Genomic DNA, 27,666 nt, shown 5'->3' with positions numbered 1-27,666 from the left:
AATTTGGCTTTGGAGTACAGAATGAAGCAGGGAAAAGGCTAACAGAGTTTTGCCAAGAGAATGCACTGGTCATAGCAAATACCCTGTTTCAACAACACAATAGTAGACTCTACACATGGACATTACCAGATGGTCAATACTGAAATCAGATTGATTATATTCTTTGCAGCCAAAAATGGAGAAACTCTATACTGTCAGCAAAAACAAGACCAGGAGCTGAGCTGTGGCTCAGATCATGAATTCCTTATTGCCAAATTCAGGCTTAAATTGAAGAAAGTAGGGAAAACCATTAGACCATTCAGGTATGACCTAAATCACATCCCTTGCAATTATACAGTGGAAGTGACAAATAGATTCAAGGGATTAGATCTGATCGAGTGCCTGATGAACTATGGATGGAGGTTCATGACATTGTACAGGAGGCAGTGATCAAGACCATCCCAAGAAAAAGAAATGCAAAAAGGCAAAATGGTTGTCTGAGGGGGCCTTACAAATAGCTGACAAAAAAGAAGCAAAAGGCAAAGGGGAAAAGGAAAGAAATACCCATTTGAATGCAGAGTTCTAAAGAATAGCAAGAAAAGATAATGATATATTTATTGAGCCCCTAATTTGCCCAGCTCTGGGCTGTAGGGCATATCAAAGATTTCCAATATATTTAAGGTGATAGAGTTCATGAATGAGTTTATAGAAAGGAATAGACCCTTTTTAGCCTCAGGAAATATGACATGCACCCATTGGAGGATTTGTGAAATCACCAGTGAGGGTGAACTAGTTTGTTGATCCAGTCGTAGGATTGTTGTAAGATGACTGTCCCACTGGCAAGACTTCTTGTCCAAGAGAGTGTAATTGGGTGGTGGTGACTCAAGCTAGGCTGGGAAGACTTCTCCATGACCAAATTAAAGACAATGGGAACTCTGCTTGTACTCAGCTCTGCACAGATCAGCCTGAGACAGAGAAGAGACCTATGGGGAGGTGGGGAGACAAATTGTTTCTTTTTACAAGTTGAAGGAGGAAAACTGCAGGTCTGAGTAGCAGCCCTGCTAAGAAAAGAGAGAAAAGCAAAGAGCTTCACGGGCTAAACCTTGGTGTCTTATTTATTCCTTTTGGCTACAGAATGCCTGCCAGCAGGAGACTCATCACTAAGATATTACAGGGAAATGAAGCCAGGCAAGAAAAATATGTATTGCTTTTCTCCTCACCCCATAAATTTTGTTATTAATAAATCAGATTCTTATAGAACAGCCTGCCACAGCTGTCTCTCTAGAAACAAGATTTTATTAGCTGCATTTTTATTAAAATGCACAGTAGTTTTATGGGTGAACATTATACTTTTAAGTCAAAACGGATGTCATCGAGAACACATGGGATTGGGACTTGCTTCATACACTTGGTTTTGTGGCTGGGATAAGGCAGCATGATGTGACATGCAATGAAAGGTGTGGCAACCTTGATTGACTTCCCTTTCTTGGCACTCCCTGCCTAGACTTTTGGGAAAATTCCAAAACAGTGCAATTCCTCTATGAGGGCTACCTCTCTGGTCACTTTAGCTTCCAAACGGGACATTTTTAAACCAATTCTGCAACACGTCAGAGCAGGAAAAGTGCAATCCATTTTTAAGTTCAATTTCATCAAAGTAAATTTGATAAATTGTCAAATATCATCAAAGCCCATTATGGTTTTCCAAGATGATTTGGTGAAGAGGGAGACATACTCTCTCCCCACTTGCTTTACAGAAGGATTCCTTGTAAAAACAATAGCATGTATGGATATTGTCTTCCAGGTTGTAAATGTAAATACATGGTAATTGCAGAGAAGAATCACTGTATACTTCTGCAGTTGGTGTTTGTGAAGTGATTCTCAGGCAGACAGCTCCAGCTCAACAGGGCAGAAACGTGGGTTGTTGTCAACTTCTGGGCACACACTCTGCAATGGAGCAGGCATGACCAGGCAGGGCTGACAGCATATTAATTAAGTTTTCTTCCATGGTAGAGCTGCAGCTGCTCCCTTCCATCATTGCTGAGCCCTTCCTGTCATAGCAAAGAAGAATCTCGCTCTATGGGACCTGGGAAGAAGGGTGAAGTCTGGGATGGGGTAGCATGATTAACTACCATGGTGGGCTCTGATTACTCTTATGCACATGAAATAATTAGAGCAGGTACAAGTGGAGTCCTAGTTTAGAAGGAAAGGGGGGAAAATATGCTCTTTGCACCCACAGGAGGAAACACTGCTCATCTGTACACAAGTTTACTCATCAAGGACAATTAACTCATAATAGTTAATCACCCCAAAGGAGCCTACTGTTAGTAGAACTTGCTGGTTTATTTGAATTTGGGTGCTGGCAGACAGTGCCATGGGATACTGTGATTCCTCCTGAGTACTGCAGTTTGTTGAGAAGTTGATAGACCCCTGGTCTGGAAAAGAAGGACAAAATGCGTTGGTGCACAGCACTTGGGACAATTGAGGTTAACTGGTGGTGGTAACAGTAGTATGGTGGAAAAGTTGGAATTCACTACTTTCAAGGAAAGCAGAACTAATTAACCAATTTTGTCTGGGTCGTGTACATAACCCTCTCTCCACTACTAACAGAGTTATCCCAAAGTTATATAAGATAATGAAATAAAAAACTTAACAATGTGGGGAGGAGACAGAGGAATCAAGTCATGAGCCTACACTGATCCCTACTTACTTCTTTTATTTAGCAATTTATTTAAGACTCTTGTTACTTAAATTGATTATAGAAAGTGAGTTGCCTTACCAGAAAGACCTATTTTAAAGACTGCTATAATAAAGTTGCAACAACTGATGGTGGCCAAGATGTTTTAATATATCAAACTTGTGCTTTTAGCATATTCAGTGTGATTCTAGGTCATGCCAAGACTCATTTATGTATTCCACCAATACATCTATTGAAGCCTAGTAGGTAATTATGTCTAATGGTAAACAAGACAGATACAGTCTCTGCCTTCCTGTGGTTTGTAATTCAGTCATCTTTGCTACTTTGTTGTGATGGTTATGTGTCTTTAACAGGAGACTCTTAGAATTTTAACTTTTGCTAACACTGAACATAACTAACTCTCTCTCTCTCTCTCTATATACATATATATATATATATATATATACATAAAGTGAAAGTGTAGTGGCTCAGTTGTGTCCAATTCTCTGTGACCTCATGGACTATAGCCTGCCAGGCTCCTCTGTCCATGGAGTTCTCCAGGCAAGAATACTGGAGTGGATTGCCCTTCCCTTCTCCAGGAGATCTTCCCAACCCAAGGATCGAACCTGGGCCTCCTGTATTGCAGGCAGACTGTTTACCAGCCACATGGGAAGCCCTATGTATATTTTAGGAACAGATAAAAAACTACAACAGTGTTAAATGTATGTGCCCAATTACAGAGCTTATTCTGCATCCTGAAAACTTTTTAAGCTGGAAAGATATAATCTTTGTAGTTTCAATTCATAGGCTAGTGTTTCTGACAGCCTTAAAATTTCCCATTGATCAACTCTGTGGTCTTCTGCATACACAATGCTATCATGAATGTAGAATTATTTTGACTCAAGCTCTTGGGTAAAATGACTCAGCTGTCCTCCTTCAACATAGCAATCTGAATGGCAGTGACTAGTTATTCCAAACAATCAAGGGGAAGTATACAATTAAATTTCATATTATATAAAAACTCTTCTTGCGCAGGGTTTTGCACATGACTTTTAAAAACTAAACTTTTCACTTTAGACCAGTTTTAGATTTACAGAATGACTGCAGAGATGGCAGGGGCAGTTCTCAGATGCTCCACACTGTTTGCTCTTTGATTAAGGCCTTGTGTTACTGTGTAGTACTTTCATCACCATGAATGAAACAATATTGATATTTTATCATTAACTGAAGTCTATAATTGTTCAGATTTCCTAAGTTATTACCTAATACTTTTCATCTGTTCTGGGATCCCATCAGGATGTGTTTTGTTTAGTATTCATGCTTTCTTCGGCTACCCTTGGCTGTGACAGTTTCTGAGATGTTGTTTTTGATTACCTTGCCTGTTTTGAGGATCACTGGTCAGATATTTTGTGGAATATCTCTCAATTTGGATTTGTCTGCTTTTTTCCTTATGGTGAGGCTGGGGTAATGAGTTTTGGGAAAGGAGATCACAGAAGTAAAATGACACTGATATCACATCATTTCAAGGGCACACACAATCAGTACCAGTTATCACGGTTAATGTTGACACTGATCATCTGCCTTGAGGCAGGATTTGTTGGGTTTCTATACTGTAAGGCTGTTATTTTCTTCACCTTTTCCATACATTTTGCTTTGAAAGGAAGTCCCTACCTGCAGCTCATACTTAAAGAATAGGGGTTATGCCTTAAGGGTAAAACTTTAAAAGAGGGTACTTACATAAATTAATGGAGTCATCTATTCTCCATTAATTTTTTATTCAATCATGTATTTATGTTAGTATAGTTTCATGGATGCCTATGTTTTGGGGTGTAAGCCAACTCATTCATTTTGCTTCTCACGTTCCTCCAGCCTTGGCACTGGGAAGTTTACAAGTTTAAAAAAGAAGTATTCTTTTGACATAAACATCATTATGCAATTTTTTTTCTTTTGAGCAAGTTCTTCCTTTTCTGTCACTACAAGATGGTTCAGACTCATCTTGTGTATTTCCTGCCCCAGACCTAGAATAAGCTGTTTTTCCATGGAAACATGGTTCTCTAATTCAGAACCAAGATCTGGGCATTAGATGTACTTGCTGCTCCTGGGAGTATTGTTATTTCTAAGCCTCTAAGCTGACAGTGTATGGAGATATATGTTTTTATACTACCCCATGTGTATACACCTATTTATAAATATTTTATTTATGTTTTTTATACAGCTTAATCTCTATCTGTTAAGTTCACCATGAATACACACTGATGCCTCCAACTCTAATCAATTGTAGCAGGAATCATTCTAAACTTCTCTTACCTTCCACTTCTTACTCCAACAATGTGAAACCTGGCTGTAATCATGTGCCATTCATTTACTTCATTAATTCCAATATGCCTAATAGTGGTTTCACAATTGTTATAACATTTATAAAAGGAGCTATACATAAACTCCATACTCTAGTTAATAGAATTATAATAATTAAGGAACTTTTTATGGCCCTCCCAGAATATGGTCTGCCTTGGTAAATATTCCACTAGAGCTTGAGAATAATGTGTATTCATTTGTTATTTGGTGGTGTCTTCTATAAATAACTATTAGAGCAAGTTGATTGATAGTATTTTTGGAGTCAATTCCATTCATATTGATTTTCTGCTTACTTAATCAGTTATTGACAAGGAGATAATGATGTTCCCAACTGTAATAGTAGATTTATCTACTTTGCTTTTCAGCTCTAACCTTATTGACTCCCTAAAGAAGTATCTTAAAAAATGGATATGATATATGAAACATATCATATACGTTTTAAACCTTAGATATCAGGCAGTGTGGGGCAGTGTTTCATGAGAAAGGGAAATAAATGAGATGAGTCCTGCTGCTGCTCCAGCTTCCTACCTGAAGAGAAATTCAAAGCCATAGTCAGGGAGGGGGAACTCGGGTGTAATCAAACACAGAAATTAAAACATGGTGGTTATCCAATGAATGACAAAGGAAAAAAAAGCTATAAGAAGGAAGGAGCTAGAGCCAGCAGGCTGGGGTGGGGTCCAAGATTGACTATGGAGAAAATGAGTTTTTACTTGGGATTTGGTGGCCAATGTAAGAGGAGTAGAAATTGCTCATGGTGGTGATATTAGAAAGTATTATAAAAGTGGCCCGGCCCAACCCTATTTCATTAAAAAAATAAAAGTTCGTGGAGGGGATTTGTAAAGAGAGCTTGGAAAAGCACTTTAGGATTATTTGCGGAAATACGTGAGTCAGTGTCATGTTTGGTTTTATTCCATAGGTTAGTGGCTTTTTAAATTTAAAGTACAACCAGTAAACTCTTTTAAAAGTAAGTTATTTCTCTAATGTGTGTGTGTATATATATATATATACACACACACACACATATATATATATATACATATATGCAACTGATTTAGACAAATGGTGGGAATGGAACAACCAGAAGCCCAACCACATTGCCTCTGATACCTGCTTAGAATTGCCAAGAGTTTTCAGAGAACAGTTAAACCACCCTTGACGTTTTGAGAGCTTTCAATGGACAACAAGAGGATACAGTGTGTGTGTGAGGGGGATTAATCAACTGACAGTTGGTTTCATTGGAAGGGAGATTGAAGGTAGGCAAGGAGACAATTTAGAAGCTGCTGCATCAATCTAGGCAGAAAGGGAGAAAGGTGTGAACTAGGGTGGTGGCAGTGAAGACAGAGAGAAGGGGAGTAACAGAAGTCACCGTCCAGCTGTCAGTGGAGACAAAATGGGCTGCTTCCATTGTTGGCATGCATCTTTTTAAGTCCCACAGTTGAACAGTGGGAACCGAGGGAGTGCCTGGGCATTGGTCTTTTCTATCTCTCCCCATTGTTACATATGTGGGGAAATACAGGTAGGGGTGATAGGCTAGATGCTAAAAGAGGAAGAGAAAGAACATTAAGTAGCTTTAAATGAACTAAGTAATTCATAGCCTCTATGTGTATCATCTTTTTGCCTTTTCATTCCTGTTCATGAGAGTTGATGATGGACAGGGAAGCCTGATCTGTTGCCGTCCATGGGGTCACAAAGAGTCGGACACAACTAAGTGACTGAACTGAACTGAAGTGTATCATTGATGGTGATACATCAGTGATACACTTAGAGGCTATGATAATAATAATCTGCAATTGCACTAGGGTTGAAATCTCTGTGATGCCCTTGGTATGACTTTGGGGCATGATAGTTACTGTAAAAGTCTTTCTTCTGTTAAGTGAGGCTTCTAACAGTGCCTACTTTACAGGCTTCATTTCTAGTATTTGAAAGGAAAACATTCAAATTGATGCAGGGGAGTTTCTCTGGCTGAAGTTTCATTAGTTATTGTCATTATTTAATTCTTAACTAATCACCACTTCTGTTTTCTTCAACATGTTGAATGAGAAAGCTTTTAGCGTGTTTCTCTGTCTGGCTTTGTAATACCTCATGAATAATGTGGAGTTCTTGAGAAACAAAAGAAAGGTGATTATGCAAGTGTTTGAAATATTTAATAATACATTAAAGTAGTCTTGGGAAATTGGAGAAACAGCTTTACTGAAGTTATGGTAGCTTTTTGTAGAGACAAAGGGTATTAAGAAGAAAAAAGATCATTTCAGGAAAAGAAAATTTAAAAAGCAGAATGCGTTAGAAGGAAATGACCCAATAAATTCAATTAAGTAATGAATATTCAGATGGCATTCATTTTTCTTGAGATATAATGGCCAAGCCAAAGAGTTTAAAGAATGAAAAAAAAAAAAGGATGATTGAGTAAACTCTGAAGTATTAGAAGTAAGTCTTTCGAAACTCCTAGTTGGACGCATTAGGACAGATATTTTTATTTTAGGGCCAGAGTGTAATTGTTTAAGCAGTGAATATGTCTTCAGGCCCTTTATCCCTTCCAGGACTTCACCCCTACACTGTCTTACCATAGACTTCCCCAAGCCTAGGCAGTCTTAAATTCCTTAGGGATCTTAGAGAGTGTCCTGGGCATCATCTCTCTCCCTTTCATTTTCATTCCAGTGATCTGTGCTTATTAGTTTAATAAATTCTCTTCAATTAATACTTCCTTGTGGATTAGAATCTCTCAAATTCACATTGAGTACTACTAAGTGGAAATTCTATACTTGGCTTCTAAATCCTTAACAACAGTGCAACAAAGATATTAAAGGCTTAAAACAAGGGCATGTAATTCAAAGTGGTGGCATTTCACATGTATGGTGGGCTTGCTGGATAAGAGAGTTTGTATCTCAAGCCTGAGGGTAATCCTTGAATTTTTCAAGTTAAAAATTATTTTTTAAAGGAATGTAAAGAAATTTGCTGTGATATAACTCTTGTCTAGTCAATGACACAACTTGAGATCTAATAATGTTTGTCCACTAGCAAATCTGTTACATGGCATCTGTATTGCGTTGCTAAATATTTTGCTCAGTCATTCTGGGAATTGACATTTTGGGGTGCTGAATACATCTGCTTATATGGAGCTACAAGCCAAAGTGCTATCTGTTACAAATAAACATCTCAACTGTCAAGGAGTTTGTTTAATATTTGCATGATCTAAGCTAGTTGGTTTTTTTCCTCTCTGCGTTGTGAACATTTGTTAAAATACCAAAATGGTTGAAATAATTTAGACAAAGGAAAATGAGCTTAAGTAAAATACTTATTAATCTATGTTGTCTGGAAAAATCCTTGGTAGGGAACATAGAACGAGTTTTTTAACTTTATTTGGATTTCAGTTATGCATGCCACTCCTATAACCTGTCACTATATATAATTAGGGACCGGCTGTATATTCCATAGTGACACAGGTTGTAATTATTGGTTGTGATCTGCAATTCTCATTTAACCTAGGTTAAACTAGAATTGGAAATTTGTCCAGTTTTCACCTATTGCACTCAATTCCAGTTTGAAATCTTTTGAACTACTGTAAATATGCATTATTATCACTGGCATGTCACAGCTAATATGATCATTACTACTTCCAAGTAGACATGGTTGCTTTCCTCTTGGAGTTGTGCCCTGGGATCCTATCTTTGTAGTCAGGCACACGATATGTACAGCTTCCTAATTTTGCTCTGTTTGTGCATCTTACTGAGCCTTTGGCATTTGAAAAATATAGAGCATTTGGGGTCAATTTAAGAAAATATTTGTAAATGCTAACTGAATCTCAGTTCAGTTCAGTTCAGTCACTCAGTCGTGTCTGACTCTTTGCGACCCCATGAACCGCAGCACGCCAGGCCTCCCTGTCCATCACCAACTCCTGGAGATTACCCAAACTCATGTCCGTTGGGTCGGTGATGCCATCCAACCATCTCATCCTCTGTCGTCCTCTTCTCCTGCCCCCAAGCCCTACCAGCATCAGGGTCTTTTCCAATGAGTCAACTCTTGCCATGAGGTGGCCAAAGTATTGGAGTTTCAGCTTCAGCATCAGTCCTTCCAATGAACACCCAGGACTGATCTCCTTTAGGATGGACTGTTCGGATTTCCTTGCAGTCCAAAGGACTCTCAAGAGTCTTCTTCAACACCACAGTTCAAAAGCATCAATTTTTGGGCGCTCAGTTTTCTTTACAGTCCAACTCTCACATCCATAGATGACCACTGGAAAAACCATAGCCTTGACTAGATGGACCTTTGTTGGCAAAGTAATGTGTCTGCTTTTTAATATGCTGTCTAGGTTGGTCATAACTTTCCTTCCAAGGAGTAAGTGTCTTTTGATTTCATGGCTGCAGTCACCATCTGCAGTGATTTTGGAGCCCAAAATAATAAAGTCTGACACTGCTTCCACTGTTTCCCCATCTATTTCCCATGAAGTGATGGGACCAGATGCCATGATCTTAGTTTTCCAAAAGCTGAGTTTTAAGCCAACTTTTTCACTCTCCTCTTTCACTTTCATCAAGAGGCTCTTTAGTTCCTCTTCACTTTCTGCCATAAGAATGGTGTCATCTGCATATCTGAGGTTATTGATGTTTCTCCCGGGAATCTTGATTCCAGCCTGTGCTCCTTCCAGCCCAGCGTTTCTCATGATGTACTCTGCATAGAAGTTAAATAAGCAGGGTGACAATATACAGCCTTGACGTACTCCTTTTCCTACTTGGAACCAGTCTGTTCGCCCATGTCCAGTTCTAACTGTTGCTTCCTGACCTGCATAGAGATTTCTCAAGAGATGGGTCAGGTGGTCTGGTATTCCCATCTCTTTCAAAATTTTCCACAGTTTGCTGTGCTCTACACAGTCAAAGGCTTTGGCATAGTCAATAAAGCAGAAATAGATGTTTTTCTGGAACTCTCTTGCTTTTTCGATGATCCAGTGAATATTGGCAATTTGATCTCTGGTTCCTCTGCCTTTTCTAAAACCAGCTTGAACATCTGGAAGTTCACAGTTCACGTATTGCTGAAGCCTGGCTTGGAGAATTTGAGCATTACTTTACTAGCGTATGAGATGAGTGCAATTGTGCGGTAGTTTGAGCATTCTTTGGCATTGCCTTTCTTTGGGATTGGAATGAAAACTGACCTTTTCCAGTCCTGTGGCCACTGCTGAGTTTTCCAAATTTTCTGGCATATTGAGTGCAGCTCTTTCACAGCATCATCTTTCAGGATTTGAAATAGCTCAACTGGAATTCCATCACCTCCACTAGCTTTGTTCGTAGTGATGCTTTCTAAGGCCCACCTGACTTCACATTCCAGGATGCCTGACTTCAGGTGAGTGATCACACCATTGTGATCATCTGGATTGTGAAGATCTTTTTTGTATAGTTCTTCTGTGTATTCTTGCTACCTGTTCTTAATATCTTCTGCTTCTGTTAGGTCCATACCATTTCTGTCCTTTATTGAACCCATCTTTGCATTAAATGTTCCCTTGATATCTCTAATTTTCTTCAAGAAATCTCTAGTCTTTCCCATTCTGCTGTTTTCCTCTATTTCTTTGCATTGAATCTACCTTACCATATTTGACTCTTTGATAGTTTTATAAATATTCTCATCTCCACCTCTCCAGTTGTGTTTAATTGTTCTGCATTCTAAGTCTGTGGTCATTTTTGACTTGTGTTCAACAATGTGAATCAAATATTTGAGACTCAAAGAGGTGTGATGGTTCAGCTCACTGCTGTAATAGTGCTATCCCTAAACCATCGGAAGAGTCTACTTCTAAATTTCTCCAAGAAAGGGAATCTCATGTATTGGCTCAAATGCAATATTGTCTCCTAGAGATACCTTCTTTGTCTCCTCTTCTTAGCTTTACTTTCTCTCTTGCATTGTGTTTTGGGCAGTTCATTCATTCATTCCACAAATAACAGAACAACTTTTGATTCATGTCTTTCTCCCTCCAAGCTAAAAACTTCATGGAGGGTACCATAATCTGTCTTTGTTTAGCATTGCATCATCTGTGAATATACATTGTTAGTATTGAACAAATGTTCACAAAATGAATACTTTGATAAGCAATTTTTAATAACTGTCACTTTTAGAACCTGAAGTTTAAAATTATTCTAGAAAACAGATTTGTATATTTGTCTGTAGTGTGACTGCTGGGACCTTTTAAAATGGGGGCAATACTGTGTTTTGTTTTGCTTAATTTACTTTGTGTCTATTTGTCTTTATCTTGGAAATATTTTAAAATGAAGATAAATTGCGATGATAACAGAAAGCATCAACTTCATTTTTAAAAAGTAAAATGCGTGTGTATAGTCATACCTTGATTACTTAAGTAACTTTGTTTCATCTTAGGGTGGACAAAATCACCTTTAATTATTTCTTCTTTGTTCAGATCACCTGCCTTTATCTTTCCATGTAGATCTGATATTAAAAGATTGTATTGTTTACATCCGCTTACATTCTCTATCTGTTTACATTCTCTGTTTACCTTCTCTCTCTCTTTCTAAAGTTATAGAGAGGGAGTCAAAGAGTATTTGACTTATACACATACACTGCCTAATATTGAAGAACAATGCATTTTTTCACCCTAGTTGCCACCCAATGTAGGTAAATAATAATCAGCATCATCCTCTCAAAAGTCTGGCCTCAAAGTTTCTAAGAGATAAGAATCTCTAGGAGTTCTTTGCTTCTGATCTTCCTTTCCTGCTTTTCATCCATGGCCAGTGGTCTCACATTCTAAAAGGGAGATCATGGAGTCCGACACTCTCGGGAGAGAAAGTACATTGGAAGTCACGTAGTACAAATACTGGGAAACTGAATGCCTTTGGTAACACCACTGTAAGGTCTTCATCTAGCCTATTCTTGGAAACCTCCAGTGACCCAGCACCTCCTTTCCTGTGGCAGCAGAGTCTATCTTTGTTGTCAGCTTTGACTACAGACCGAGTCTTTGTAGTGAGCCCTGGCTTCTCATGATTTCCACGTATTTCTTCTGTTTTACCATTTGCACTCTTAAGGAGCAGGTTGAGCCCATCTCTCTTAGTCGGTTTAAGGTGCTGGAATAGAAATACCGCAGGCTTCACGGCTTAAACAGCAAACATTTCTCACAGTTCTGGAGCTCGGGAACTCCACGTTTGCCCGCAGATCTGGTGTCTGATGCGTTCCTGCTTCCTGCTTGTAGACAGCTATCTTCTCACACCCTTACAGGGTGGAGAGAGCAAGTTGGCACCCTGGCCTCTATATATAAGGGCACTAATCCCATTTGTAAAAGTTCTAGCCTCGTGACCTAATTAATGACCTCCCAAAGGGTCATACCTTTGGGATGCTATTCAAAGTGTGAATACCATCACACTGGGGATTAGATGTCAACGTATGGATTTGGGGGAGACACAGACATTCAGACCAAAATGCCATTTTATCAGGTAGAGCCCATGTGAAGGTGACACTCATGTTTCCTCTAAGTCTTTTTTTTCCTCTGGCTAACCCCTCTTAGTTCCTCAGTGGTTCTCCGTGTGACCTGATTTCACCTCTCCTCACCATCCTCGTTACTCTGAAAAGATTTGCTTTGCTGGTCTCTGCCGCATCCAGCACTGCGTGTGATAGACCGGGTATGCTCTGATGAGCTGAGAGTAGGGTGTGAGTTTTGCTTCCTTAATTCAGATATTATACTCACGTTAGCACATCTGGTGATGAAAAGAATTGACTTAGGACAGCAACTGGCCGAATGCAATGATTACTCTCATTTGACCTATTTTATTTCTTTTTTGTTTGGTTTAGTCACTAAGTCATGTCTGACTCTTTTGTGACCCCATGAACTGTAGCCCACCAGGCTCCTCTGTCCATGGGATTTCCCAGGTGAGAATACTAGAGTGGGTTGCCATTTCCTTCACCAGGAGATCTTCCTGATCCAGAGATTGAACCCATGTCTTCTGCACTGGCTAGGTGGATTCTTTACCGCTGAGCCACCAAGGAAGCCCATTTTACTTGTAGATGTCCTTAAATTTGTCAACTATGTGGGATACAATTTTGAAACTCTGGTAACTGGGGAAAAAAAAACACAAGCTTCATTTAGAAGCTTGGATCTTGGATCATACTTAATAGAGAATGGCCTTGGACCAGTTCATGAATCTTTCTAAAGGAGCAGTTTTCTGGCATTTACCTTACAAAGTTATTGTGAGGACTAGATTAGTTGTAAAATGCGTACATGTAAAGTGTATTTAAAGTGCTTAAGCACATGGTAAGTGCTCAGTGTATGTTAGTGATAATAATCTTTATGATTGTTACCTATTCCAAGAGTTCTGAGAAATGCTTATTTTGATACTGAACAAATAAGGAAGGGTCTGTGGCATCATTATATTTTTAATATCATGTAACATATCTAATCTAGATCTATAAGAATAAAAGCTATGCATAAAAACTCACCAGTGAACATTTGTCCAAACTCCTTGACAGAACAAAACAGAGCAAAGTTCTGACATTAGTTATTCGTTTTGGAATCAGAGGACAGGTGATCTGTTACAAAGAATTTTACTTCTCATGTCTTTAATATTAAAAATAATTATATTAGATTTTTACCAAAATTATTATTTCTTTATACAAATCTAAGAAATGTGGCTTTCTGGTCTATTTTGGAGAGATTGGAGTTTTTGAAAATATGAACCCTTGTGTTCATTTTTGTCTTTTAAAATATTTGTTTCTGCTGATACATTTTAGTACTACAGCCTGGCGTTTTCTCGGTTAAGATGCTGAACCAAGCCTCAAAGCATCTCTGCGAAAAAAATTGGAGTCTCTGTCCTTTAATTAGTTAGGGGGAACTACAGCTGGTAAATCTTTGGGGGAAGACTATTTGCAACTATTTTAAAACTTTAATATTAGGAAAATAGAAAGACATTTGTGACATCTTAGAACCTAGTCAACAAGTTGAGGGTCTTGAGTCAATTACTTAGGTGATGAGGTACAGCTTAGTAGCAATAAAAGACTGACTAGACATCTGTGGAGGCTAGAGACTGCCAGATACATTTTGGATAAATCATTCCTCTTTAGTGTCTTCCATTAAGAGGTCTACTTGGGTGATAAGGACATTTATTAAACACTTTATAAAGATGATTTTTAAATTTGCTATTGAAAGAATATTCATAGCAGGAGCGATCTTTTATATGTCATATTTCAAGAGTAGCTAATTATTATGTTGTCTTTTTTATAGCATCTGTTACACACACGCGCACATCCCGCAATGGTTTGAAAGAGCAGCTTGTACTGGCTCATAAAAGCCTATTGTTAAATTTGTAGGAGTTTTGTACACTGCTTGATCTTAGACAAGAAGCTTGAAATTTGCCATGGTGGGAGTAGTTACACCATGGAAATTGGTGAATGCTACAAATCAAAGCCTTTTTTCTCCCCCTCTTGTGGACAGCTGGTTGTGAAACACTTAACAGCACAACTGTGTCCCAAACTATTTCCTTAAATAAAATAAAGGCTGTTCGTGTTAAAAATGGTTTTCATGTGAAAGTTTATTTGAGCAAAAGAATAAGCTGTTGTTTGTGTGTGTTCTCAGGGATACGGAAAGACCGAAGAGGAGGGAGAATGTTGAAGCACAAGCGCCAGAGAGATGATGGAGAGGGCAGGAACGAAGCGGTGCCCTCCGGAGACATGAGAGCTGCCAACTTTTGGCCAAGCCCGATCATGATTAAACACACTAAGAAGAACAGCCCGGTGTTGTCCCTGACGGCTGACCAGATGATCAGTGCCTTGCTGGAGGCTGAGCCCCCCATAATCTATTCTGAGTATGATCCTAACAGGCCTTTCAGTGAGGCTTCAATGATGGGCTTGCTGACCAGCCTTGCAGACAGGGAGCTGGTACATATGATCAACTGGGCAAAGAGGGTGCCAGGTAAGAACACTAAGCTTGCCTTTTATTTTGAAGAGCCATTAACTATTCATGAACAGGTTGCCTTACCGTGGGAGAGATGAAAAGTGAAAGTGAAGTCGCTCAGTCGTTTCCGACTCTTTGCGGCCCCGTGAACTGTAGCCCACCAGGCTCCTCCGTCCATGGGATTCTTCATGCAAGAATACTGGAGTAGGTTGCCATTTCCTTCTCCAGGGGATCTTCCCGACCCAGAGATCGAACCCAGGTCTCCTGCATTGCAGGCAGACGCTTTAACCTCTGAGCCACCAGGGAAGAGATAGTGGGACACAATAGCTTGTTATCTAGTTGGTTTCAAGGTTATATCAGAATTGATTAATTTTCAGTATCTATACACTCTTAATTCTCCTGGAAGTTAGGAAATAGTGTTTTGAAATAAAAATCTAGATGATTAAAGTCTTTAATCTGACATTGTTTTTTTAGCCCATCAATATTCACCCCCAAAATCTGGGGTGAACACTAGATAATAAATGCATCTAATATTATATGTTCACTGTGGCAGAAATTTTTAGCGCTAAGTGATCTATGTCCTATAAATTTTTAATGCTGAGGACTTTTGTTCAAAACACCTAAATTGTGAATCATCAATTTTACCTTACAAGACTTTATTTTAAGGTATTTATGAACTAAAGAAATAATGTTTTTTTTTTTTTAACTGAATGCCAGATATTCATTTAACTGTCCATTACCATTTTAGGAACAAGGTAATGCAATAGAAAAATCAATTAGGTTCTCATCCCTGAAAGGAGCTTGTGGAAAGATAACAGTGACTGAAGTTATACTTGATCCTTCAGCTGATACTCTCAGAACTGGTGTTCTTATAAAACATGACTGTTGCTCTTATTGTTCAGGGAGAAGACCTCTAGTTATTATGGAAACAAGACTAGAAAATGACCTCCTCCTTACCCCATCATATCCATTCAGAAGCTAACATAGATGAATCAAGGCAAGAGGAAGTTAAATCTTCTTTTCTGGGCTTATAGACCAAACAAGTAATGAATTTAGATAGTGACTCTCTTGTGAGTTTTCTTCTAGTAGATGAACTTATTATCTATGAAGCATGGGTTTTTTTAATTAAACTAAATAAAAAAGGAGTTTTGTACTTACATTTCAGAGATTATAGGCCAAGGTAATATACATCTGGCCTTAGATTTGCATTTATTAACATGTAAGCATGTTGCCCTTTGAATAAGGAGCCAGCAATGTTGTGATCCAAACTGGATAGAGGGCATCTATTTAGGTGGCAGAGGTTGGGTTACATGGAAACACGGGGATTCACAGGCATATTTAGATTTTGAGTCAGTCCAACTGGCAAATAGACTCCCAGCCATGTTTGGAATTAAGAGTTTTTTTTTTTCATTTATTTTTATTAGTTGGAGGCTAATTACTTTACAATATTGTAGTGGTTTTTGCCATACCTTGACATGAAATCAGCCATGGATTTACATGTGTTCCCCATGGAATTAAGAGTTTTAATGAGCACTTCTCTACCTTAATATTCCTATGTGAGGCAGATCCATGATGAGTAAATATTGGAATTTAAATGTAATGTGGTTATAGGTTTTCTCTTTGTATTTATTATTGCTTTCATTTTTTAGAAGGTACTTCAGGAAGAAAACAGAAACAAATAAACAACTAATGGTCATATCCCTGAGAATCAACTCTTAGTTGCCCTTAAGTTTTATTGTTGTATAAGCATGTATTTTCCCTAATGAGTTTTGGTAATATTAGTTCCAGAACACTGCTGAAGTCAAATATATATCTTTCATACTTAGCAGTAGATTTCCATCTTGACATTTTTATAAATTTAAAAGTTTGAAGGACACTTGAAACAATGGGAATTAAGTTCAAATACAAAACCAGTGGGAGAAGGGCACAGTAACTTACCCCAGTATTCTTGCCTGGAGAATCCCATGGACAGAGGAGCCTGGCGGATACCATCCATAGGGTTGCAAAGAGTCAGGCATGATGGAGCAACAGCATGCGTGCACATTACTAACGAGTGAAGAATTCATCGCAATAATCATCTGTGAAAGTGAAAGCGTTAGTCACCCAGTCCTGTCCAACTCTTTGGGACCCCATGGACTGTAACCCACCATGCTCCTCTGTCCATGGAATTCTCCAGACAAGAATACTGGAGTGGGTTTCTATTCCTTTCTCTAGGAGATCTTCCCAACCCAGGGATTGAACCTGGGTCTCCTGCATTGCAGGCAGATTCTTTTACTGTCTTAGAATCTTCTGTATTTAGGAATAAAATGGAGATGGAAATCAAGGGAAGGAAAATATCATGTCCATGCTTAGCCATTCCACTGTTAAACCCCACAAATAAACAAATTTATGGTAATAAGAAGTACAGAAAAACCGCTTTATAACTTGGTTTGTTTAGGAGACCTGAATGTTTCCAAAGTCCTTGGGCCAAACTATGTCTTCTTATTTGATGGTTTAAAAAAAAAAAGAATTATAAAGGCAAAAATGAAATTATATATATGCTATGGTGATGAAAAATGAGGAAAAAATAGTCTTCTGGAATCATCTTTGAAGATGATTGTCAAGTTTCTCAGAGAATTTGACAAAGTCACATTTTGAAAAGTTTTTTTTACATCCAAATACCATCTGTCATTAAAAAAAAAGAACCAACTCACACCAGAAATCTAAAATCTAATATAGACAATACTGTGTTTATATGGTCATAGTTTGAGATTAACAATAATATTAATCTAATATAGATTTACCTTATATAGATTACTTTTTGCCTTAGAAGAGTAGTAGGAAAGCCAGTTGTAGAGCTATCTGGAATTAACTCTATGATACCTGCATGGAACATTTGGATATCCTCAGATGGCTATCAGTATAACAGAGGTTGTGAAGTGACTTCATTTTTAAAATTTTCAGCATTAATTGAGTATAATTGACAAATGTAATATTTAAAGTATATGTTACAGTCATTTGATAGACATTGTAGAAGAATTCCCTACATCTAGTTAACTAAATATCCATCACCTTAGCTATTTACCTTTTCTTTCTCTAATGAGGCCCCTAAGTTCTACTTTTTTAGCAAATCAATTATAAGTACAGTGTTTTATACTAGATCCTCAGACTTTTTTCATCATATAGCTGAGAAGTTATACTCTTATCAGTCTTTCTCTATTTGTCCCATCCTCCAAACCCTGGCAACCACTTGTGTACTCTCTATGAATTTAACTTTTTACAATCATGTATAAGTGATAGCATGCAATATTTATCTTTTTCTGACTGGCTTATTTTTAATCATAATACCCTCAAGGTCTATTCATACTCTTGCAAATTGCAGGACTTGTTTCTTTCTCATGGTTGAATAACATTCCATTATGTATATCATTGTAGATAGAGATTTATCAGATCTTTTTCCATTCACCTGTTGATGGTCACTTAGTTTGTTTCCATATCTGGGATACAGGAGAGTATAAATATTTCTTTTGATATTCTGTTTTCAAACCCTTTGGATGTATATTTAGAAACGGGATTGCTGGATCATATTGTAGTTCTGTTTTATTTTGGCAGGAGTGGGGATCTCTTTACTGTTTTCCACAGTGGTTGCACCAGGTTACAATCTCACCAACAATTTGCAAGGATTCTCATCTCCAAATCCTTACCAACACTTACTATTTGCTGTCTGTTTGATGATAACCAGTGTAACAGGTATGGGCTGGTATCTCATTGTGATTTTGATTTTCATTTCCCTGATGATTGCTTGAGGACCTTTTCATGTACCCATTGGCAACTGTATATTTTCTTCAGAAAAAAGGTCTATTCAGTTCCTCTGCCCATTTTTTAATCAGACTGGGTTTTTCCTTTCTTCTGCTATTGAGATATATGTGTTCTTCATATACTTTGGATATTAACCTTTTGTCCAATAACATGATGTACAGATATTTTCTCCCATTTGGCAGGCTGCCTCTTTGTTTTGCTGGTGGTTTCCTTTACTATGCAACAATTTCTTAATTTGATGAAGTCTCACTTGTTTATTTTTGCTTTTGTTGTTTTGCAAATAGAAATAATTTTATTTCTTCCTTTTAAAATTTGCATGTCATTTATTTCCTTTTCTTGCCTAATTACTATGTTAGGACTCCCAGTACTATGTTAATCAGGAGTCATGAGACTGGGTACCTTTGTTTTGTTCCTGATTTTAGAGGAAAAACTTTCTGTCTCTCACTGTTTGGCATGATGCTAGCTGTGGACTTTTTGTATATGACTTTTATTATGTTGAGGTATGTTTCCTCTATACCCACTTTATTGAGAGTTTTTATTAGGAATGGATGTTGAATTTTGCAAATGCTTTTTCTCTATTTTTGATATGGTCATATACTTTTTATTCTTCATTTTTGTTAATGTTCTATATTGATTGATTTGCAGATGTTGAACCATCTTTTTACCCCTGAAATAAGTCCCACTTAGTCATGGTGTGTGATTCTTTTAATATGTTGTTGAATTTGGTGTGCTACCAAAGCTTTTGTTGAGAGCTTTTGCATCCATGTGTATCAGGGATACTGGCCTGTAATTTTTTTTTTTTTCTTGTAATGTCCTTGTTTAGTTTTGGTATCAGGGTAATTATGGCTTTATAAAATGATTTGGGGCATATTTTCTCTTCTTCCATTTTTTTGGAACAATTTGAAATTCTTCTTTAAGTGTTTGGTAGAATTCACCAGGGAAGCAATCTGAGCTTGTCTTTGTTGGTATGTTTTTGATTACTGACTCTATCTCCTTACTAGTAATGGTCTATTAGAATTTTCTGTTTTCATGATTCAGTCTTGGTAGCTTGTGTATTTCCAGGAATTTATCAGTTTTTTCCTGTTTGTCCAGCTTGTTGGCATATAATGATTCATAGTAGTTTCTTATGATTCTTTGTATTATGTTATATCAATTATAATATTACCTCTTTCTCTTCTGATTTTATTTTTTTCTCTTGGTAAGTCTAGCTAAAAGTTTGTCTGTTTTGTATATATTTAAAAGAAAACCATCTCTTAGTTTCAGTGATCTATTCTGTTGTCTTTTAATCTTGATTTCATATTTCCAAGCTAATCTTTGTTACTTCCTTCCTTCTACTAACTTATAACTTAGTTTGTTTTTCTTTTCTATTTCCTTGTGGTATTAAATTTGTTGTTAATTTGAGTTCTATTTTTTTCTTCAATGTAATGAGCACTTTTCTTTTTTTTCTAATGCAGCTGTAAACTTGTTAGACTGCTCTGCTGCATTTTGTAAGTTTTGGTGTTTTATTTCAATTTTTATTTGTTTCCAAGTATTTTTATTTCCTTTTTGATTTTTCTTTGACTCATCTGTGGTTCAGAAGCATGTTGTTTAATTTCCAAATATTTGTGAATTTTACAGTTTTCTTTTTGTACTTAATTTCTCGTTTCATACCATTGTGGTTGCGAACGATACTTTATATGATTTCAGCCTTCTTAAATTTATTGTCTTGTTTTGTGGTCTAACATATGATTTATCCCGGAGAATGTTCCATGTGTGCTTGAGAAAAATGTTTTCTGCTGCTACCAGAAGTTCATCTGGCCTAATATGCAGTTTATACAGTTTAAGTCCAATGTTTTCCTTGTTGATTTTCTGTATGGGTGATCTATCCATTGTTCACAGTGGTGTACTGAAGCCCCCTACTGTTATTGTATTGCTGTCCACTTTCTTAAGGTCTGTTAATATTTGTTTTATGTGTCTGGGTGGTCCTATGTTGGTTGCATAGATGTTTGCAAATATTATTATATGTCATCATATTGGATTAACCCCTTTGTCATTTTAAAAAGATGTTTTTGTCTCTCATTAAAGTCTTTTGCTTGAATTCTATTAATATTTTGTTTGATATAAGTATAGCTATCCCACTTTCTTTTGGTTTCTACTTGTATGGCGTATCTTTTTCCCATCATTTCACTTTCAAGCTCTGTGTCCTTAAACCTGAAGAGAGTATCTTGTAAATAGCATATAGTTGGATCTTGTTTTATGATCCATTCAGCCTTTTGTCTGTCTTTTCACTGGAAAATATAGTCCACTTATGTTTAAATTAATTATTGACAGATGTTTACTTATCATTTTATTGATTTTTTCTGACTGTTTTGTATTTATCTGTTTCTTTTTTCTTCTTGTGCTCTTTTCCTGTGTGTCTTGATGTCTTTCTTTAATGGTGTGTTTAGGTTTCTTTCTTATGATCTTTTGTGTGTTTAGTACAGGTTTTTGCTTTGTAGTCACCATGAAACTTATATAATAACTTCTAAGCCTATTTTAAGTTGTTAACAACTTCTAAAGCTCTATATTTTTACTCTTCTTCATGTTTTATGGGTGATGTTGTAATTTATATTTTTTTTACCTTGTGTATTTGTTAGCAAATTACTATAGTTATAGTTTTTCTTTTTTTTTTTTTTTTACCATTTTTCATACTATATTTAAAAGTTAGTAAATACCTGCCATCATTACAACATTGGAGTATTCTAAATTTAACTCTATATTTACCTTATTATTGAGATTTATATTTTCTTTTTTTTTAAGTCAAAGAATAATTAATTGAAAGATTGTTGATTTACAATGTTTCCAGTGTAATGTTATTCAGTTGTATATGTGTATCTGTCTATCCTATTAGTCAGATTCTTTTCCATTATAGGTTCTTATGTTGAATATAGTTTCCTGTGCTATGCAGTAGGTCCTTGTTTATCTGTTTCTGAGATTTATACTTTGATGTGTTTTCCTGCTACTAATTAACATCCTTTCATTTAAACTTGAAGGCGTACCTTTAACATTTCTTTAAAGGCTATTCTAGTGACAATGAAGTCTTTCGGTTTTTGCTTATCTGGGAAACTCTTGATCTCTCCTTCAATACTGAAGGAAAACTTGGCTGTGTAGAGTATTCTTGGTTGATGTTCTTTTTTTTTTCCTTCAGTTCAGTTCAGTTCAGTTCAGTCACTCAGTCATGTGTGACTCTTTGCGACCCCATGAACCGCAGCACTCCAGGCCTCCCTGTTCATCACCAACTCCCGGAGTTCACCCAAACTCATGTCCGTTGAGTCAGTGATGCCATGCAACCATCTCATCCTCCATAATCCCCTTCTCCTCCTGCCCTCAATCTTCTTTTTCTTCAGCACTCTGAGTATATGATGCCCTGTAAAGTTTCTGTTGAAATATTGCTGATAGTCTTATCTATCTTGCATGTAACAAGGTGCTTTTTCTCTTGGTTCTTTTAAGATTATCTCCTTGTTTTTAACTTTTGATACTTTTATTTTAGTATGTCATGCTGTGAGTCTCCTTGGGTTCATCTTATTTGAAACTCTTTGAGAAGCCCAGATCTGGATATCTGTTTCTTTCTCCAGGTTAGGGAAGTTTTCAGTGATTATTTCTTTAGCTTTCTACTCCTTTCACTTTCCTCTTTTTCCTGAGACCACTGTAATGTGAATGTTAGTTTACCTGATGTTGTCCTTATATAAATTCCTTAAACTATCTTCACTCTTTTCCTTTTTTTTTTTTGACTCCTCTGATTGGATAACTTCCACTACCCTGCTTTTTAATTTGCTGATCCTTTCTTCTGCTTGACTTAGCTGACATTGAACTCTTCTATTGAATTTTTCCACTGTAGTTATTAATAGTGTATTCTTTTGTACTGTGATTTCTGTTTTATACTTATATTTCCTGTGTCTTTGTTGAATTTCTCACTTTGTTCTTGCCTTGTTCTTCTGATATTGGTATGCATATTTGTGATCATAACTTTCAACTCTTTATTAAGAGTTATCTTAATAACTTATCTCCATTTTGAGATATCTCTCACTTATCTCCATTTTGTTAAAGTCTATTTCTGAGATTTTATCTTGTTCTTTTGTATGAAACATATTCTTTATTTTTTCATTTTCCTTGACTCCCTTCATTGGTTTCTGTGCCTGAAATAAAACAATTACCTCTCCTAGTCTTGACAGAGTGATCTCATGTTGGAGATGAACCTTAATAATCAGCCCAGCCTGAGCTCTTGGTTGTCTCTCAGACCTTTGTGATTTTCCAAGGTGACTTCTTTGTTCTTAGAGGCTTCCAGTAGTTGAGAGTATGCCTAGACCTGTCAGTATCTGAAAGAGAAGGATCCAAGTGAGCATGTAGATACAAACTGATTGGAGCTAGACCTTCAGGTACCAGCTTTTAATGTATACAAATAGATCTCTTTTAGGGGAAGACTCAGTGATGGGGTTTTGTTTGCTTCCTCTGTGCTGAGCCTTGGAAGGATAACCTCTTAGGACCCTTTGTTTGTTTGTTTGTTAAAGACCTGTGGGGCTGATAAGTGCAAGCTCTGCTGAACACTGGAGCCAGATGATCAAGTTATGTTTTCCTTAGGTGGCAGCTGCAAAAGCTAGGGTACCAGATATATGTACAAGCTCCTTCCAGAGAGATATTAGTGATTTGGAACAGGTTACAAGGAGAATGCAGAGATGGTAGGTAATGCTTTCCCAGTCTCTGGGGGAGAATCTGTCATTCTCTAGATAGTGCTAAATTAGAAACCTGACTCTCAGCAGCTCTTAAAGTATGCAAATGGGCCTTTTTTAGGAAAAACTCAGAGATGAATCTATCTGTTTGCTTCTTTTGTACATGGACCCTGAGAAGATTGTGAGTCCTTGTGAGCCCATTAAGAACAATTTGTTTGCTTTAGTATTGTGAGTATGGTAGATATAAGCCCTGTTGGCTTTCAGAGCAATGTGTTTTGGGGGCAGATCCCTGGGGTGCTAGGTATTAGGACCAACCCTTCCCTCCTCAGGCAGAAGCTAGGAGTTGTGAGTTCCCTCATGACTGTACAGTGCTGTACAAGGTTTGAGTGTGTTTATGGTAAGAGTGTGTCTCAGTCTTTCCTACCCATTTCAGTGTGAGTATTTTTTAATTTGCACAGAGTGAAGGAATCTCTCAACTACTTTCTGGATTTCTTTTAGGGGAAATCACTCTGCATGTAGTGGAGATATGTCCATGGGAGGTTATGCGTTCAGGGGTCTCCTATATCTCCATCTTGGACCATAACCCCCAGTTGACTTCATTTTGCATGATGAATTTTAATAAAAAGAAACAGTCAATTCATTGGACTTGTTTATTCTAGAAGTATACTTTACTAATAAAATACTGCCAGAATTTTTACATGTTGGTGATTTTAAGTTGAATTTCCCTTTATCTTAATATCTAGGGCATATTTTTGACTTGTAATGTCTCTCTACTCAGACTCAAGATATCAAGAGCATTATGATAAAGTACATCATGCAAGAATGATAATCAAGTTCCTATCTGTAAAGTACTTATAGTTAACCTAACTAAAGACCATATCATGACATTAATTTTTTTCCCCTCTGCAAAAAGCAGCAGCAAGGAGAATGATAAAAACCTACCTACCTACCCCACTCCAACAAGTTATGTTTTTTTTTATAACACATGTTACATACCTGCTTTTTGCTATCTAACTGTAGAGAAGGATTTTTCTCTTTATTGTTTCCACTGAGTTTGTTAATCTTTAAGAAGCACTTGGGCTTCCCAGGTGGTGCTAGTGGTAAAGAACCCACGTGCAAGGCAAGAAACATAATGAGATGCAGGTTCAATCCCGAGTTGGAAAGATCCCCTGGAGGAGAGCATGGCAGCCCACTCCAGTATTGTTGCCTGGAGAATTCCATGGACAGAGGAGCCTGGCAGGGTGCACTGCACAGGGTCTCAAAGAGTTGGACACAACTGAAGCAACTTAGCATACATGCATGCAAGAAGCACTTTACATAATCTATCCATGGATGGAGAATTAGTTTTAAGAGTTTGTTAAATCTCAATTTATTATTATCATATACATGGTGAAATGTCAACAAATGCAACATCATTACCTGAAGGTCAAAAAGGAAAAGAAGTATGACTGCAAAGTTGTTGTTTTTAATTTCTGCATCACACTCATTTGCATCTTTGACTGGCTGATTTTTAGTTTCAGTGTGAATCAAGTACATTTGATTTTTACTCCAGAAGCTTGACTTGCATCATGAAACTGTTAATTTGACTTATGAAAAATTATACATTTTCCAAAATTCACTATAATTTTACATATCTGAAGGGCAATTTCATACTTCATGTTTATGTTCTAGTTCTGTCTAATGGATATTTGGACAAATATCTAGCCTTGGGCTCTTCACTGCCTTTTAAAGACTGGTAAGTAGAAGCCTGACAGTCTCACTGACCCCCAGGGACATCTGGGAGGGTTATGAGGATGCTGAAGCTTCTGGCCCAGGAAGAATAATACAAGGGACATATGTTGACAGTTGAGCTCAGTTTCATGGGAAATATACTACATTACCCACTTCTTCTTTCACTGGCAAACTGTATAACTCTTCTCCTTCTCCTTTCCTGCCCAAGGCCCTCTCTACTCAATACTAGAGAGTCCCAACTTCCTTCTGAGCCCTGACTCCCCATCATCTGACTGTGCATTCCTTTCTTGCTCTGTTTGGTCCCAAGGGGAGGGGAGAGCGTCACTTTTTCTGGGTATCCTCCCCATCAGCCCCAACCACAGGTTTCTCAGGAGCTTCTTATGTTGTCTCTGAGGGTGCAAGTTTGTCTTAGCTGTTCCAGGGCTCAAGGCTGTGTCTGCCCCTGTGTTTACTAGGAGTTTAGTAATTAGCTTCCTGCACTAACTCATCCTCCTCATTCAAATTAGAAATGAACTGAGTTCAGGACATTCTTGTTGAATGAACTAATAAATGAATGAATGAATGATGCTCCTTGAAACCCCTGATTTTTAAGAAATCTCTGAGCCTTGTTAGAACACAGTTTTTCCCACAAAGTCTGTGTGATTTTTAAGGTGAGGGTGTTACTCTTTTTTTCTTTCCTACAGAAACTGCCTGCTGTTCTGAACCCTCTCACAGCTGCCTTCATGAGTCTCATTTCCAACCTTTCTTTTTTAAAAAATTAATTTATTTATTTTAATTGGAGGCTAATTACTTTACAGTATTGTAGAGATTTTTGCCATACTTTGACGCAGATCAGCCGTGGGTGTACATGAGGGCCAGAGCAGTATCCACAGGCGTGGACAGAGCTTGGGCTGAGGACTTTAACAGGCTTCCTTGGCCAGCAGCAAGGTAGTTTCACTTCATGAGAGTGTAATTTAAACCTTAAAATGGGTATGGCTAAGAGGAGAGCACAATACCTCAGTCTGGAAATTGGGAACATCTTTAAGGAAACGTTTCTATTCTGGGAGGTGGATTCCAGGGACTTGGCAATCCTACCCTGTATTCTGATTCCCAACCTGTAATCAGACCAGTGGACCCTACTGTAAAGCTGTCCTAGTTTTCCAGCCTGTTTCAGCGTGGCACAGTGATGAATGATAACTTGGAAGTGACTTGGAAGCATAGGTGATGTCCCAGAGAGGCAACAGAAAGTTATGTTTAAGGGCAAGACTTGTTGGTTAGATTTTGCAAGCTTTCTATAATAAGAGCCTTGGGACTGGGTTAGAATCAACCCCGCATGAATGGTGGCAGCCCTCTGGGAGCTTTCATTGGAGTGTTCCATTTCCAAGTCAGTCTTGCCCAGGTTTTCACTTCTCTGGAAGCTCTGGTTGAAATCCAAGGAAAGCAGCTACTTAATTCATTTTTTCTTTCGCTTGAAACCCCGTGGAAGCTTGTTGGCCCAGATGCAGTTAAACCTTTAAAATACTTTTCTCATCTTGAGAGTATTTGAGAAAAACGCTCCATCTGGGCTTCTTTGCCCCACCCTCCTCAGGGTTCTCTTTCATTGAGTCTGGACTGGCGGCCCCTGGTTTCTCAAGCCATCCTATGGGGAGCTGTTGGCCTTTGGCTCTGCTACTTCTGGGGGAAATTTGGCATAGAGAACGTCAGGGTTTTTTTTGTATCTGTGGTTGGGAAGATCCCCTGGAGAAGGGAATGGCTATGCACTCCAGTCTTCTTGTCTGGAGGATTCCCTGGACAGAGCTGCCTTGCAGGCTACAGTCTATGGGGTTGCAGAGTCAGACATGGTTGAAGTGACTTAGTGCACACACACACACACACACACACACACATACACACACATATATGCTAAACAGATGTAATGCTGTTGAAGTGTGTTGAAACAGGTGGAATTGTATCTCCCTCCACAAAATATGTGAGGACATTCTAACCCCTTTATCTCAGAATGTGCTCTTATTTGGAAATAGGGTCTTATAGGGTAGATAAAGTTCAAGTGAGTTCATTAGAGTGAGCCTGAATACTTTTAAAAAGAGGAAATTTGGGAGAGAGACACATAGAGCAGGAAGGTGATGTGAGGGCTCCCAAAGAAAAGATGGCCTTGTAATAGGAGTGATGCATCTCCAGGCTAAGGAAAACCACAGACCGTCAGTAAACACCAGAGGCAGATGAGGTCAGAAAGGGCCCTCCTTTAGAGCCCTCCGAGAGAGCAGGGCCCTATCACCTTGGTTGCAGACTCATTTCTGTTGTTATTTTACAGTTTGTATGAAAGTCCTAGCAACCGATTACCAAGCATTTATTTATTCTTGGCTGGGCTGGGTGTTCATTGCTCTGTGGGCTTTTTCTCTAGCTGTGGCAAGCAGGGGCTACTCTCTAATTGTGTCCACAGGCTTCTCATTGTAGTGGCTTCTCTTGTTAGGAAACAAGGACCCCGGGGCGAGTAGACTTCAGCAGCTGTGGCTCCCGGGCCCTCGAGCACAGGCTCAATAGCTGTGGTACATGGGCTTAGTTGCTCCTTGGCATGTGGGATCTTTCCAGACCAAGGA

General features: G+C 38.0%; 1 protein-coding gene across 1 annotated transcript in view; it reads left to right on the top strand.

Annotated features, from left to right (window-relative positions):
• ESR1 (estrogen receptor 1) overlaps positions 1-27,666 on the top strand; it is a 386,555-nt gene that overhangs the window by 222,602 nt on the left and 136,287 nt on the right. Inside the window, exon 5 of the mRNA XM_070461662.1 lies at positions 14,559-14,894. Within this exon, the coding sequence (XP_070317763.1) occupies positions 14,559-14,894 (336 nt within the window). The remainder of the gene's footprint in view (positions 1-14,558; positions 14,895-27,666) is intronic.

This window comes from Odocoileus virginianus, chromosome 34 (genome assembly GCF_023699985.2).
Source record: "Odocoileus virginianus isolate 20LAN1187 ecotype Illinois chromosome 34, Ovbor_1.2, whole genome shotgun sequence".
In the NCBI taxonomy this organism is placed as follows: Eukaryota; Metazoa; Chordata; class Mammalia; order Artiodactyla; family Cervidae; genus Odocoileus; species Odocoileus virginianus.
This window is presented reverse-complemented; position numbering and strand designations above follow the sequence as displayed.